The sequence below is a fragment of the Mytilus edulis genome, chromosome 7 (assembly GCF_963676685.1).
Source record: "Mytilus edulis chromosome 7, xbMytEdul2.2, whole genome shotgun sequence".
Lineage (NCBI taxonomy): Eukaryota > Metazoa > Mollusca > Bivalvia > Mytilida > Mytilidae > Mytilus > Mytilus edulis.
In genome coordinates, this window is record NC_092350.1 from 46,430,598 (window position 1) to 46,446,657 (window position 16,060).

Consider the following 16,060-nt stretch of genomic DNA (forward strand, 5'->3'; position numbering starts at 1 on the left):
GTAAGTGGGTCATCAACTTAGACAAATTGCAAATTGTACTCTACCACACCATTTGAAAAGCGTTGGACACAGTAACGTTTATACAAGAGTTGAACGTTTTTCTTTCCGTTGACAGTTACCTTCAATGAAACTATATTGACTCATTTTCTTTCGGCAAACTAAAGTAAAAGAAGTACAGCTTCATGGAAAGTAGAAAAATGCGATTGAAGGTTAAGTATTCTTACCTAAACATAGCAATAACAATATTTAGCAGCAACCAGTTCGTTAACATCATATAGGTGGCGGCAATAACTGGGGGAAGCCAGTCAGATGTCGGGCATCTGTTTACAGACGGATCGTTCTGCCACAATGTACTATTAGTTGTGCAACCAGTGTCATCTGCAGCTACAATTCCACAAGACTTAGTTGAATTATACAAAGTTGCTGAAGCGTTAAGGTATTTTTTAATCGAAAGTAAAACCTGTAATTATGAATAGTCATTCTTGGGATGATTTAAATTTGACAGCTAAAGAGAGGTAACCTTTAAAATTGATTTCCTATAATAATCCTGATCCTTACATCGTCTGTGACAGGGTCCTGTCAAATTGTTTTAGTATTGTCAAAATGTACAGTTATGGTTCTTGTGTCAATGAAATAAAAACATGGCGCATTCCGGTACTGTAAATTTGAAGAAAACAATAACAATATATAAATAAGCGTAGAAAAATAAGTCGGTAATCCGGTTATCAATGGGAACGAACAGGAGTGGAAAAAGGAAAATTTATAGATTAATATCATCTTAAAAACTATCAGTTGCAACATGTGCAAACGGGTGGACATTTTCCTTTCCTCTTCGATGCTAAACACTTGTGTTTGGAATGCTTATTTCGTTAAATAGAGGGGCATAATTTGTTCAACTTGGAATGTAGACAGTCTGTTGAAAAATATGTCCTCCGAACGTAACAAATATGTTGTCAATCAAGAAATCAAGCATCTTGATAATGTCAGTTTCAGAGATTTGTTTGTTTAAATCAGAGTGATCCTTTGCAAAGTAGGATTTATCCCTCCCTAGGACAAGATACTTGTATCTACGTTGGCTATTCTTTTTTATGCAGCAAAGCACTACAAACTCTTTCAATTTGTCTTTTAGTCTGGAATATGGAATACTTGTGTGAAGAGTAGAAAAGTCAAATGTTTTAATACTGTTACAAGATGAAAGAGAGTTAAATTGTATGTACTCTAAAAGATCTTTGGATTTTTAAGTATCCACATCTGATTTACGCCACCTCTAGAATAGGCAGTTTCACAATAACTTTGAAGCCCGTCTATGCTTGCTGATAAAATAGATGCTAATAATTTAGAAAGAGGTTTCACGGAGCACTTTGAAGACCCAGCAATATACCGTTGTTTGTAAGAACACTTATGCAGTTTAGGTATCCAATACAGTGATGGAAGATCAAGTTCTTCATCTTTGGTTGAAATTCCAAAGGAACATAGAACAGACCTATGAATATCCAGGATTTCCTCTTTGGTAAGTGTCGTGAGGGTATGTGTTGAGTTTCCAAGTGAATTGTCGATACCTATTCTTGAATCAAGCAGTTAATGTAATGAGTTTTACATACAAAAACGATGTTGTTTTGGGATTTATCTCCGGGGACAACAACATATTTGTCATGGAGGTATGATAATTGTTTTTTAACATTTGGGTCATAAAGATTGACGTAGCATGGGCATTGGTAGATCCATTCAGTTTCTTAATTTTAATTTGTATCCACGACCACACTGCCTTAAACAATTCTGAAAGAGTGTCTCCGTCTTCCTTCTCGCGCTTAGCCCATTGCCTGGCATAATCATCGACTGAATCCATCAAAATTTTAAAGTTGTATTTACAATTGATGGATTTAGGCTCACGATATTTCGGACCTTTTGATAACACATTTCGTAGGGATAACCTACTAGCCAAAAGTGTTTGTGAGCCAGAAAGTGAACGTTGCAGGCAGGTGACCTCTGAAAAGAAGTCGCCGTTGTTTTATTGAAAAGATAAGACTGTATTATACATTTTTGTACAATGTTAAATATTTAGCGTTTCTCACAACAATTTTGTAAGAAGAATGCCTAACAAATTAACAGAGACATTATAAGATAATCAAAGAACAAAGGCACTAATTAAAAATATGCATTCACATTATAATACTTTTAGGCTGTATTTATAAACTGTTAGAGAGCTCCGTAATAATACAGTTGTTTCAGTGGTAGGCAAATAAAACAACTGATCTTGCTATACTAAATAATGAAATTCTTTCTTTATTAAGCATTTGTATAATATGTGATTAATATACTAACACATTACAACCTATTTAAGCCCTCGGCAAGTTCTGTTACAGGAGTATATGGCTATTTTAAGGGTCGATTTGGAAAAGGATATGTTATAACCTATGGTGTTAACCCGAAAGAACAATTTGTATTCGAAATTTAGAAATGAATAGTTTTAAATATTATTGATTTCTTGTCACCGCTTTCAAATTATAGGATTTGATTTGTCTTCCAGATCGATTAAAACAAATTCTGTTAAAGCTTTCTTCTTAAAATTTTCAAAAAAAAAAACAACAACATACAGATCGGAACCTATTTTGTTGACATTATAATGAAATTTGATTGTACTTTTAGGATACACACGTATATCAGTACACACAACCTCCTTTTTACGAATAGGGAACATATATTTACATCCAATTTATACCAAATTGCAGCTAAAATTTCTTTAAATACTTTTTGCAATAATTCATAAAGCATATGTTGATATTAAGGCCTACATACATTATTTCTAAATGTTCAATGATTGCTCCGAGTTCATACTACGATTTTTACGGCAGCAATTCGGGGAAACCGTGAAGATAAAATAAACATGATGTATTTATATTGTCAATTTAGGATGTTTTCCAGATTAACAAAACTGTAAGTAGAAATAATTATTCATGTTGATAATATTTAATTAGTACATGCATTCACTGCAAGCAAACCAGTTTATATTATTTTACCTTCTAGAAAATCCAAATACAATTCTCCATAGACCTGCCAATACGGTATTTTAAGGATTGACCAAATTTGCCAATTTTGTATATCTCTTGGAAACGCTGTAACCGTATGATTTGGGTAGATATTTGCATTGTAAACTATACCAGCGGCAAACATTAGTATGATTAGAATCACTAAATATTCAAAGAGATCCACAAGCTACAATACAAAGATAAACAACACGATTGACACACTCTTTAAATGAAATATAATTTCTCCTTCAATATCTTTGGTTCAATTACAGGATCTACAAATGAAGCATGAACTTATCACAGTTTTCGAATGACTCCTTCAAAAACTGGTCGTGACTTTGAATATAATGGTTGTCTCTAAATGTTATGTGACCATCACTTAACCGATTATTAAGACAAAGCTAGCTGTTTATTATTAAATACCATAAATAGTGAAACGACGCATCACATCATTGACTTATATTTTAAGATTTATTTTTGGTAAATTGATAGATCATATTTATTTGGCATTAGTTGTATTCTATCTTGATAGTGTCCCTTATTAAACTGTTAAAATGTCACTGCCAATAACTAGTTATATATTCGTAAAATGTCATTGTCGCAACATAAATCTACAACAATATAAACTTGTCCTTACACAAGACACCCCTCAATCGTGCCTTGGTTTTAAATGTTTGAGCAAAAGAAACTGGAACTGCCATGAACACCCGCTATTTAGTCTTGATATAGAAATGAATTATTGTAATCTGTTAAGAGTGACTTTTTTGTGATAAATATGATTTCTGTAACATGTGTTTGTTGGTCGCGTATAGTTTGTTGTTTAGTTTGTGAGTTTGTAACCCAGATTTGTTTTCTCTCGATCGATGTATGTTTTTCATACAGCGATATACTACTTGTGACAATATACGATGTGATAACTGTGAACATAACAATGAAGGCAGATATTCTGATAAACGTTTAAAGTTTGTACCAGCTGTATACAATTTAATAGTTTTAACGTTTTTCTGCTGTTCGATTAAACATTGTGTTTCAAAATTCAATAAAAGAGGCTATCCGGTCATACATAAATGTATGTCTATGTATAAGGCAATTGAGGGAATTGTTTCGGTATCTATTTATAATTCAGAATAACGTTTTCGTTTTCACCACTAGACGCTCCTCAAATTCGTATATGATTAACGAGTTGTTTTGATTCGAGCGCCACTGATGAGTCATGTTAGGGATACTCAATTGAAGGCCTGAAATCGTTGGTAAATTTTAACAAGACGATAAAAAAGTATAATGTTTATACTGATTCCACGACATTATGTAACAGCATGAGTTACATGTAACTCTTATATTATAAATCAACTCACCATTTCTTTCATCATAATAATTATGATACCGAATCGTTTGGTCAGAAGTAACAAATTTAACAAGCGTAAAAACATTAGAAACAAAGCCACGCTGTAGATTCGTCTAGTATGCATCAGCAAATCAGGATTATAGTAGTGTAAGGTAAAGCCAACGATGTATAAAATGAAACATCCCAAATCTAAAATGTTCCATAGATCAAACAAATGCAGCAATATTCTTTGAAAAGACCAAGAACAATCTTCAGGTCGAATCTGTAACAATTTAAAAAGATAGAAAAATGTCAACACAACAACACGGTATCAACAATATATAAGCATAATTTCGTCATGATTAATGGGACAGAATTTCTTACCACTCAGAGCATATGAGGTACCCTTGTTAACCAGTTATTTCAATCATTTGTGCTAATGCGGCGTAAAGCAACCAAAAATCAATCAATCAATCCAATTTTATTTAAAAATCTAAGAATAGCTTAAAAGAAGAATATTGACAACAGATTCGTATTTTCTTCCTTTGGTATACAAAGTATTAAGTAAACGTAGCAACTTCTTGCGTTTTCGTGTCTATATATCGACGAACTGTTGCCTCGTTGGTAAAAAAAAATTCCCTGCAGGCTGTTAATCGGATTAAAGAGTAAATATCTTGAAATCTATTTATTACAGTAATTGCGAGGTGCATGTAACTCATTCATGATGTCTAAAATACAAATTCAGTCCAGCAAAGCATTATAAGTTGTAAATACAAAGTCAGACATACACACACGAATGTTTTGGTTACAAGAAAGTCGAACATGAATGATCTATTCTTTAAGTGTATAATGTATTTGTAGATTTATAAACAGTGCATGATGCAGATGGGGTGTTCTTTCTATGACAATTACATGTACCCGACAATACGCACTCCGTATAGATATGCATGTCGAATAGTTGATGGAATAGTATATACTTACCATACTCCATAATTCCTCCAATAAATCTCCAACAATGTAAAAGAACAACATCCCTTCTAATATCGAAATCTTCACTTGTAAGTCACGAGTGAGAACATAGCTCAACATGACTAAAGCCGTAACAAAAAATACCTGAATAAACATAAGTGTTGTTATAAGTTTAAATATCTTAACCATAGTAAAAGTATGACAACTTTACTCAATTTCAAAAAATATTCTTAAAGTATTGTGTTACGTTTTTTATGCACTGTGACGAATGCATTATAAACATCTAAAAATAACTAATTGCTTTTGACAAATACTGTATAGTTTATTTGAATTGTATTTAAAATTGAGAATGGAAATGAGGAATGTGTCAAAGAGACAACAACCCGACAATAGAACAGACAACATCAGAAGGTCACCCACAGGTCTTTAATGCAGCGAGAAGTTCCCGCACCAGGAGGCGTCCTTCAGCTGACATCTAAACAAATATATATACTAGTTAAGTGATAATGAACGCCATACTTAACTCCAAATTGTACACCAGAAACTAAAATTAAAAATAATACTAAGCTAACAAAGGCCAGAGGCTCCTGACTTGGGACAGGCGCAAAAATGCGGCGGGGTTAAACATGTTTATGAGATATCAACCCTTCCCCTATGCCTCTAGCCAATGTAGAAAAGTAAACGCATAACAATATGGTGACTTCAAGAAACCTGGTAGTGAAACGTTGCTGAGATTTTGTTTCTTGTAGCTGTACTATACAGGTTATTTATTGTGTGATTTAGGATAAAAAATGTATGGTCACAACGGACAAGCTGGTAATTGTGATTGGTTTGCATATGATAACATCTACTACAAAAACATAAGACAGTACTTGCAATCGTAGCCGTTAATGCCTGACAGGAACTTAAATTGGTGACGAATGTTCGACTTATCGATGATTGATAGGTGATTGATGATCAATACAATCCAACAAATAAAGCAGAAACATAAAAAAAACTATGCGATAGTAACCGTGAGTTTGAAAACACTCAGCGATCTATTAGTCAATAAATTATATATAATAAAACAAAAATCAAAATTATAAATATCATACAATATCAGATATTTGTTATCAACTAATTTGCAATCACATAGCAGAAACAATCATACTACTCTTCTTTTTTTTAAATAATGCATTTTATGCATTGGGTTATTTTTAGATATGAAATTATTTTTTTGTTTTGTTTAAAGAGAAATCATAAACATCAATTAAATTTGTAAAATATGATTATTATAAGACAAAAGATAAATAAAATGTTATTTCCATTGTTTAAAAAATACAAAAATAACGTCTTCTGTTAAAATGTAATGTACTGTTTTCACAGACTTAGTGGAGTTCAATCCGTCCGAAAGGTTAATCATTCGATTCGTTCGATCCATCTGATTGGTGAGAGATCGCGGACTGCTGAATGATTGTTTAAATAGTAACACCTAATGTTGCAAGTACTGTAAATAAGTCAAGTTTGTTTGTTATTGTTGGTTTTTATTGTATGTTGTTTTGCAGCAGTATGTTTTGTTTTTTTATTTGTTGATATGAACTGTTGACGGCATGAACGTTATACTGCACGGTATTTTTATTTTGTTATTCTTGTTTATACACTATTCATTGATTAATGATTTAAAACATAACATATATCAACTGATATTTTTTTTAATTGAGTAGAAATGTGTCAAAAGATGATAATGATAAGATACATTGTATTTCGTTGTCAATGTGTACTTACAACGTGGAGAAAAAGCTTAATAACGGGTGCTGTAAATAATGTGAATGCAGAATCCAGGCGAAGATGGTCCTAAAATATACGTATTATACACTACAATTAAATTGAATTAAGTTAATAATGTGCAAGTCTTATGTTTTGATTTCAAATAACTAAGAAAGAAAAAAATCCTCACTTATTTCATCTGTCATTTATCATCAACCATAACATAGTTGTGTAAATCAGAATTAACCAATTATCATAGCCTTCCCTTTATAATTACTTGTTAAGCATGTTTAGATAACTTATACATAATGTTTAATTCTCTTGCAAAATAACAAAGATAGAGCATATCATTTAAAAGCATTACAAAAAGGTAACATTTTTGTTCACTTCAATAGTATATCTTTGTATAAAAAAAACATAACTTAGGTTAAATTTTAATATTTATAATAAGAAATAAAGTATCAAAATTAAAACTGAAACATAAATAAAAGAACGACTGTTTATATATACAAATAAGAAGATGTGGTATGTGGTTGCCAATGAAACAACTCTCAACAAGAGACCTGGTGACACATACATTAACAATTACATGTATCCATGTAGGTCTTTGTACATCCTTCACCAATCAAAAAAAAAAAAACGTTACCACATAGTCATCTATAAAAGGCCCGGAAATGACAAATTTAAACAATCTAAAAGAGAAAACGAACAGCTTGATTTGCGTATATCATAATGAACAAAAAACAAATATGATATACAACAACAAATGACAACATAGCGCACTGAACTGCAGACTCCCCTTAATTGAGACTTTGGTGAACATCAGCACAAACAATATAAATAAGTTGAATAGGGTTCAACTCAGCAGATAGATATTAAGAAAAAAAACTTCTAACAAAAACACATAGTAGACATGGTAGGGTACTTCAATATCCTTTCAGCAATTAGACAAAAGTACACATCTGAGAGTACATGCAATTAATGCAAGCTAGTTCACAGCCATTAGAAAATTTAAAAATCACCCATCGAAGACTAAAATAAAACATTTATAAACAAAAATCATTGAAAATTTTAAGGTCTATTCATAAAAATATTTAATGTATGAGCAAACTAATTACCACAAAATACTGGGAAATTAAAGATGAACTCTACAACTTAAACATCCGATACCAGAACGTAGACATTTTAACTTTTCGGTATGTAGACGTTCTTTCATACATCCTATATTTGGTCTGAATTGACAATATACTAGTGTTTTCTTGTGATGTCATCTTTTTGATTTATTTAATTGTGATTGTGACTAGTGCTTTTATATTTGTGTGCTTTTTTTTGCTTTTTTTTCAATCATCTATACTCTTGAACAATTGTAATCGAATGAATATAACTATATTCTTAACTTAGTAATATTTCGTTAACATTTATTTATCTGTCAAATTAAAGTGCGTTTTGTTTTTAATTTCCTTATTCATTTTAAACATATATGAAATACAGAAAAATTCAAAATATTAATGTATTTCAAACAAAAGTAAACAAATTATTACCTGGAAATCACTTGGAAATAAATCAGTTTACCTGCACAGAATATAATGCCTTGATATAAGAAGATGACAAATGAGTGCTTATATGACAACTCTCCATTCAAGTCACAATTTATAAAAGTAAACCATTATAGATCAAAGTACGGCCTTCAAATCGGAGCCTTGGCTCATACCAAACAGCAAGTTATAATGGGAACCGAAAATTACTTATGTAAAACCATTTTAACGGGAACCCAACAGTCTAATATATATAAAACAAAACGAGAAACGAAAACGAAACCATTAACAAACGAAAACAACTAAACATCAGATTCCTGACTAAGGACAGTTGCAAACAATTCCAGCGTGTTTATACATTTTAACATTAATTACCAAACCTTCACTCTTATCTGAAACAATAGTGTTACATCATAACATAAAAAGACACAATATAAAGATGGTTTAACTTAATCAAAAGACGTAGTAATATAAATGGAATACACAACACGAATAAATTTGAAATATGATGCAATGTTAATACAAAATTATTGATAATAAGGGATTAATAAATAGTAAAAGTACTGTTTGTTTTGACTACACTAGATTTTAAGAAGACACTGTTCTTGAGTGTATCCATGCTTTGTCTTTATTTCATCAGAAGATGAAAAGGTGACGGAATGCAAGGAATTAACAAAAATTAATGTGTTTTTACAGTCCTTCTCAACTAAGAATGAATATATATATATATATTAAATATATTGTTATTGTGTTTACGTATTTTATTTCATATTAATGCGTCTGTCTTAGCTCTTAACTCTGTGTAATTAGTGCAGGTACAACCGTATTGCAATCTTTTATAAATACTGTATAAATCATGGTGTTATTCACATCCCCATGCATGATGACATCAGCTTCTAACATATTTGGTATAGGCTAGTGATGACAATTTCGTTTCAAAATATAAATCAAATGACATATACATGATATAGCTATAATTGAAAATATTTAAACCTTTATGTACGGCAAAAATTCACGACTTTTAGGTTTCTTTGGAAAGTTTTCTTCCTTTAGAAAGTTCATTGTTTCTGTGGTGTACTTCTCATTGACGTAAGGATACATTCTTTTGCTGGCGTCTTTCTGTGCAGATGCATGTGATATGAAATCTTCCATGCTAAATTGATGTCCAAAATGTAAAGGACTTTCTTTATGATCCCACACTTCAGAAACACAATCGAGAGCTTTAGTTGCCATTGTTTCGTTTTCACGAAACATGCTGTCTAGAAGTTTAACTGCACGCGATGAAAACTTTCTAAAAACGACAAATGGAACTTTTAAGTATTCCAACAATGTTAAATAATCTAACATGTTTAATATAAGAATTTAAATCGATATCAACAAAAATACTTTGTATGCAAAATAAGATAAAATTAAGTAACTTGATTGCTGTTATAGAAATTTATTTAATAATTGAATCATGGTCATAATGAATGTTGTGACACTTTAGTCTAATCTAGAGCATATAATAATATGTTTCCGGATCACAGTTATAATAAAAACGTTATAATCGTGCTATACATGATTGATAATGAGCTAAACTCAAAACATTAATCACATAACAAATCAAATTGCAAAATTCATGTTTGGCATTACTGGAAATATCTATTTCCTCGTCATGTGCCTGTCCTAAGTCGGGAGCCTGTAATTTAGTGGTTGTCGTTTAGTTCGTTTTAAAATTTATTAAATTGTTTTTCGTTTATGATTTTAGTATCAATTTAATGTTTTTTATTAATATTATTGCCGTGGCTTGTTAAAGCGGGGTATATGTGATGGATTTTTCATTGCTGAAAGTCGGATAATGGCCTATAATTGGTTATATCAACTTCTTATGATTTCTAGTTGACAATCGTAATATTCTCAATAATTGTTAATGTAGTTTAAAATGAAATTATAACTCTAAATAGTTAAACGTCTGCCCTGTACGAAGAAATATTTCGGTATTTTAACTAAATCAAAATTTTAATCTTACCTAGAATGAGATAAAATATCAGCCTGAAGTGTTTCCTCAAACAGCTGTTCTGCTTTATGTGCGATAGCAGTGAGGTATACGTTTGAAACCAGAGCAGTCACTAAAAAATTGCAAAACTAAATATCTTATTATAAAACGATTTTACTTTATCCCGTTGTAACGGAAGTTACTGTTAACACATGTTATACTGTCCATTCGACATTATGGACATTTTGGATATCTATAATTTCTGAGGACAACTTTTGTTTTATTATGACGAACGAATAGGTAAAAGAGTTTAGAATTTTTTACTTTTGTTAGTAACAGATTATCGAAACACTAACGTAAGTCATAACGGTGTATATAATAACAACAAAGGAAGACTCCTACTGTAAAATATGTTTATGAGAGATATCATCGGTATAACTTTCTAGCCTTGTTTGATTGATCTGTTGTCCCTGTTATTCCCTTATCATTAAACGTGGTCCTTGTTATTTTGTTTACTTCCATTTATGATTTCATTGTGACGAAGGATCACTTTTGTACAAATCAAGAAGTCTAAAAGGTTATTAGGTAAAATACCACCCTTTATTTTTCCCTATTAGTCTTTGTTAACTTTGCATTTTTCAAAAAATTGTGCGGAATATATATCTTTGTTTCAACTTTGCATATAACTTGGCAAGAGTAAAGTTTGATCCTGTCGAGTACTATAAAAAAAAAACCAACATAAAATGTCATTGCATATAAGAAAATATACATCATAGGAAATTAACAAATCAAATTCTTTTTTTTTACCTGTGTACCACACGTTACAGCTTAAGTAACCATATAACATCAAGTTTACAAAAAAAAGTAAAATCACAAAAATACTGAACTTAGAGGAAAATCTTATGGTAAAGTCCATAACCACATGGCAAAATCAAATAACAAAACACATAAAAAACGAATGGACAAGAACTGTCATATTCCTGACTTGGTACGGGCATTTTCAAATGTAGAAAATGGTGGATTAAACCTGGTTTTATAGCGCTAACCCTCCTACTTTGATGACAGTCTCGTCAAATTCCGTTATATTTACAATGATGCGTGAACTAAACAGACATAATAAATAAAATAGTCAAAATATGGGTGCAGCAGTCATCATCGTGTAACAATTTTAAAAGGAACAATTGAACAGAACACAAAAACATCTATCTACAAACACATACAGTGATTCGCGTGTCTGACGTCAGAAAATTTTTAAACGTCACATAAATTTGTCGTTCAATGTATATACGAACAATTTTAAAATTTCACAAAGGCAAAGTTAGCATACAAGGTTAAAAAATCAAAAGTTTGTAAGAATCAATTTCAGAAATAGACCAAGATTTGAAATAGTCCAAAAGTTATATAGAATCTATCATTTTCTATAAGAATCCACAAATAGTTAATTCAACTACGCGATTGAATAATTTTTACGTGTGTGGTTCAACGTATTTGTAATTCATAATAGAAATATATTATGATGACAAAATATAGAACAGTATCATGCTGACGGGATCTTTTTAAAGTACAGAATCACGTTATACATGTTATAAGAACCAAAGAAATACAAAAAGTCGCATATACAAAACACACCAGCAAAAAAATAAAGACAATACAAACACATCGACGGAATGTATACGTACAAAATATGCTATAGAAACCCCCATAATAAAAATAATGTTGCTTTCAAATACCCAATATATACATATATGACCCAAAAATGTTTTACTGTCGTGAAATGAGGGATCATTAACCTACAACTGTCAAATTCAAGGGATTTTTGTTTTCGACCAATACACCCGGATGATATGTTCAATGATGTCATGGTTTTATACCGTATTAACAACTCGTTGCATATGATATCCATTGATGGGTGCAAGTAGTTAGGGTTATTCGGCCTTCTTTGTATTCAAATAAAGTTTAACTGAATTAGTTAATGTATTATCAAAAATAACTGTTTATAAAATATGTAAGTTATATACTAAGAACGGGTTAAAATATGTATTGCTAGATTGTATAAATTTGAGATGCTTGACAATGCAATATGATATATGATATAAGAGTAAAATATCAAAAACACTGAACCCGAAACAAAATACAAAACGGAAAAGTCGTATCAATTGGCAAAATAAAAAGCCCGAACACTTTAACAAATTGAAAAACAACTGTCAAATTCCTGACCTGATCCACACATTACCTTTTGTAAAAAAAAATGTTAATTACAACTGGATTAAAAGCTAGCCGAACCTCTCACTTCTATGACAGTAGCATATAATGTCGTTATATTGTACAAATAAACAGATATACATGTAACAGGCAAATATGTTGAAACTTGGATATATGAGTAAATGATGACTAGCCATTATTTTCCGACCAGAGTATCATTGTTTTTGGTTACATGCAAACACTCAGTCAGAATGTTCAGACACATTGAGGTGCAAAAGACTTAAGATATGCACTACAGAAAATATACAATCACACTAAAGGCGAATCATTATGATCATCATTTATTTATTTCATACCAGAAACACATAATATCTTTGTTAAACTTAGATTCTAAAGGCTACAAAAATAAAGAAAGGTAAATGATATTCAAATGTTTACATAAGGACGGAGAACATATAAGTTAGCTGAATGTTTTTTGATAGATCCATTTTATTTGGTCTAGAGTCAGCAATGTAACAGTCAGTATGTTTATGTATGCTATCAATACATGTGTTCTGTATAAGAATTAAAGTAATTCAATTATTAAAAGATTTTCATTGGTATGTTGCAATACCGTAATTAGGTCTTTTTACTATTATCATTACTAGGTCTTTTAATTTTCCGTTAACCCTTTTCGGTTTGTTCTGACTACTATAGTTCTATATTCTTCTGATACTTTTATGTCTTGCAAGAAGATTTTGTTTTACAAGACGTTGATAAAATTTGTTGATGTGGAAAGCTCCTATCTAATATTTAAAATTATCTGTAATTGGTCATAACTTACAACCAAACATAAGATTTACTTAATATGGTCATTTTATTGAAAATTCAAGAATTATAGGTCAAATATTAATTTGACGGTCTATATTCTAAATATTTGCGATTAATGTATGTGTATACGTTTAAAAAACTATAGGTTCTTTTATATCTTTTGGTAGACATGTCAAATGGAAAAGATCTTTCATAAACAAGAAGTTGCCATTTCCTACACTGATTTCATTTATCAATACCTAGACCCATATTTTAATAATTAGTGTGAAGTCATCTGTCAGATTTTATCGATTGTGCATTTTTTAAACTGAACATAGCCATTAATATACCTTAGTTCAAACAAAATTATATACAATCTTATTTCTTTTTATGAACTGGTAATAACATTGATTTAACGGAAAACGACTAGTTTTCTCTCTTAACTGATTAAAAAGTAGCCATTTCCTACACTGATTTCATTTATCAATACCTAGACCCATATTTTAATAATTAGTGTGAAGTCATCTGTCAGATTTTATCGATTGTGCATTTTTTTAAACTGAACATAGCCATTAATAAACCTTAGTTCAAACAAAATTATATACAATCTTATTTCTTTTTATGAACTGGAAATTTGTCTCATTGGCAATCATACCACATCTTCTTTTCTATATATTATGCTATAGTAAATATATTCTGGAGTCATTTTGAATACATGTTCTTTTGTGTAGATATATATGTATTTCAAAGGTTACCAAACATGTAATTACACAAGAAAAAATAGTGTCTTACGCATTGGATTGTCACAGTGACTCCACAATTCACCTGCTAGTTCAACATTGTTACTCATAATTGCAACTCTCAAAAACTCAATAACAGAAATTTGCTTCGGTAACCGGAAAAATGCCTCCTCACCAGTCTTCTTGAAATTTTTACAACATGTAACCAACCCCAGTTTTGAAAAACAAAGACCTAGAAATAAAAAGAAAAAGAAAAAGAAATAGTCATATAAATTTACCGTTCAAACTTTTTAATACAATATTTCGAAAACATTTATCCACTGATTATTTCTTATTTGCATAAAAAGAATCAAGTTGAAGTCTTATTTTAGATTACACGTAACTTACATCACATTATCAGTACATGTACAGTAAAAAACAATTTCTTTTAACGTGAGACTCTGAAACATCGCATTTCAGATACGATTCGTTTGGGTTGATGATTGCAGGGAACCTTAACATGTTATAAATTTTCAGAAAAAAGGTTTCAAAATATCATTTATCGTCGAAATTAATTGGTAAATTGAATGACCAGGTAATGAAAGCTGTTCTTTAATCATATTGTTATAATTGGTCTACATGGAAGAATCTTTCACAAAGTAAGTTGATTCTAATTAAAATCAAGTCTGAATACGGTCGCAATTTGCATATCACATCTCGAATAAAGTTACAAATGGCTGTCGCAGTTTCTTCTTTCACATAAAATCCACGAATAATAGTTTATACCACAAAGAGGTTATGAACAGCGTAGTTTATTATGTGTTCATTTCAAGATCTTTTTGGGAAAATTTAGGGGTTAACGTTGGGGAAAAAACAGTTCGAATCGACCGTCCTTCATCCGTTTGTCTTAGAAATTAACGTGCCGTAGTCATTGCACATCAGCCCGGTAAATCTAATTTTATTTCGTAGCAGATACGAAAGAGCTTTTCCTTCCGGGGAACCGCATCAATTCTACACGAAAAGGGTGGTGGAATACTTCAGTTTTCGATTAAAAATGGGTACCGAGAAGCGGCTGAAATGTTACCCATTCCCATTCATTTAATTGATTTAATTAAATTTAATCGATAACAGTTAATTTTGTTATGTGCAAACAATAATGTTCTGCGGTGCGGAGCATGTTGCGAATTTGTTTTTTTTTTTTTTTTTTGTGTAAATAAGTGAGAAAAAAAACCAATCAAGATCTTGCATGTTTGATATATTTTAACTCAGTTTTAACCATTTGAAAGCACACAAGCATAGGATTCTTCACAACTGACAGCCTGTACATGCAGGGGCAACTTTGAAAAAAAAAGATACAGGTGTTGCACTGAAATATGAAGGAAAAAACATCCCCAATTCATATGCATTGCATTGCTTAAGACCATAAATCTGACCGTTTCATATATGAATGCATAACAATTGTGGCCTTGTTTTATATAGTTCAAGCGTTAACACATGAATGCATTTTGACTATTACTTTGACCTATAATTGTTAACTTTTTATACATTTTATCTTGTATGGAGAGTTGTGTCATTGGCAGTCGTACCACATCTTATTATTTATATTATCTAAAATTCCGGCAAAGCTTATTGATTTGTTTTGAAGTGTGGTATGAAGTCCATGTTCCCTAACCAAGGACACATTTTTGTTTAAAGGTCAGTTTAAGTCGCCTCTCGATGCAGAATTTCTAGCTATGTTGCAGAATAATTGTTGGCCTTCGTTTGTTTTGTACTTT

At 31.0% G+C, this 16,060-nt stretch overlaps 1 protein-coding gene across 1 annotated transcript in view; it reads right to left on the reverse strand.

Moving 5' to 3' along the window:
• Window positions 1-5,069: 5,069 nt before the first annotated feature.
• The window catches only part of LOC139483158 (transient receptor potential cation channel subfamily M member-like 2), a 34,305-nt gene continuing 23,314 nt past the window's right edge, over window positions 5,070-16,060 (reverse strand). The window contains exons 16-21 of the mRNA XM_071267193.1: window positions 14,359-14,538; window positions 10,609-10,708; window positions 9,617-9,891; window positions 8,976-8,992; window positions 5,332-5,463; window positions 5,070-5,078 (exon numbers count right to left, since the gene is read on the reverse strand). Of these exons, the coding sequence (XP_071123294.1) occupies window positions 5,070-5,078; window positions 5,332-5,463; window positions 8,976-8,992; window positions 9,617-9,891; window positions 10,609-10,708; window positions 14,359-14,538 (713 nt within the window). The remainder of the gene's footprint in view (window positions 5,079-5,331; window positions 5,464-8,975; window positions 8,993-9,616; window positions 9,892-10,608; window positions 10,709-14,358; window positions 14,539-16,060) is intronic.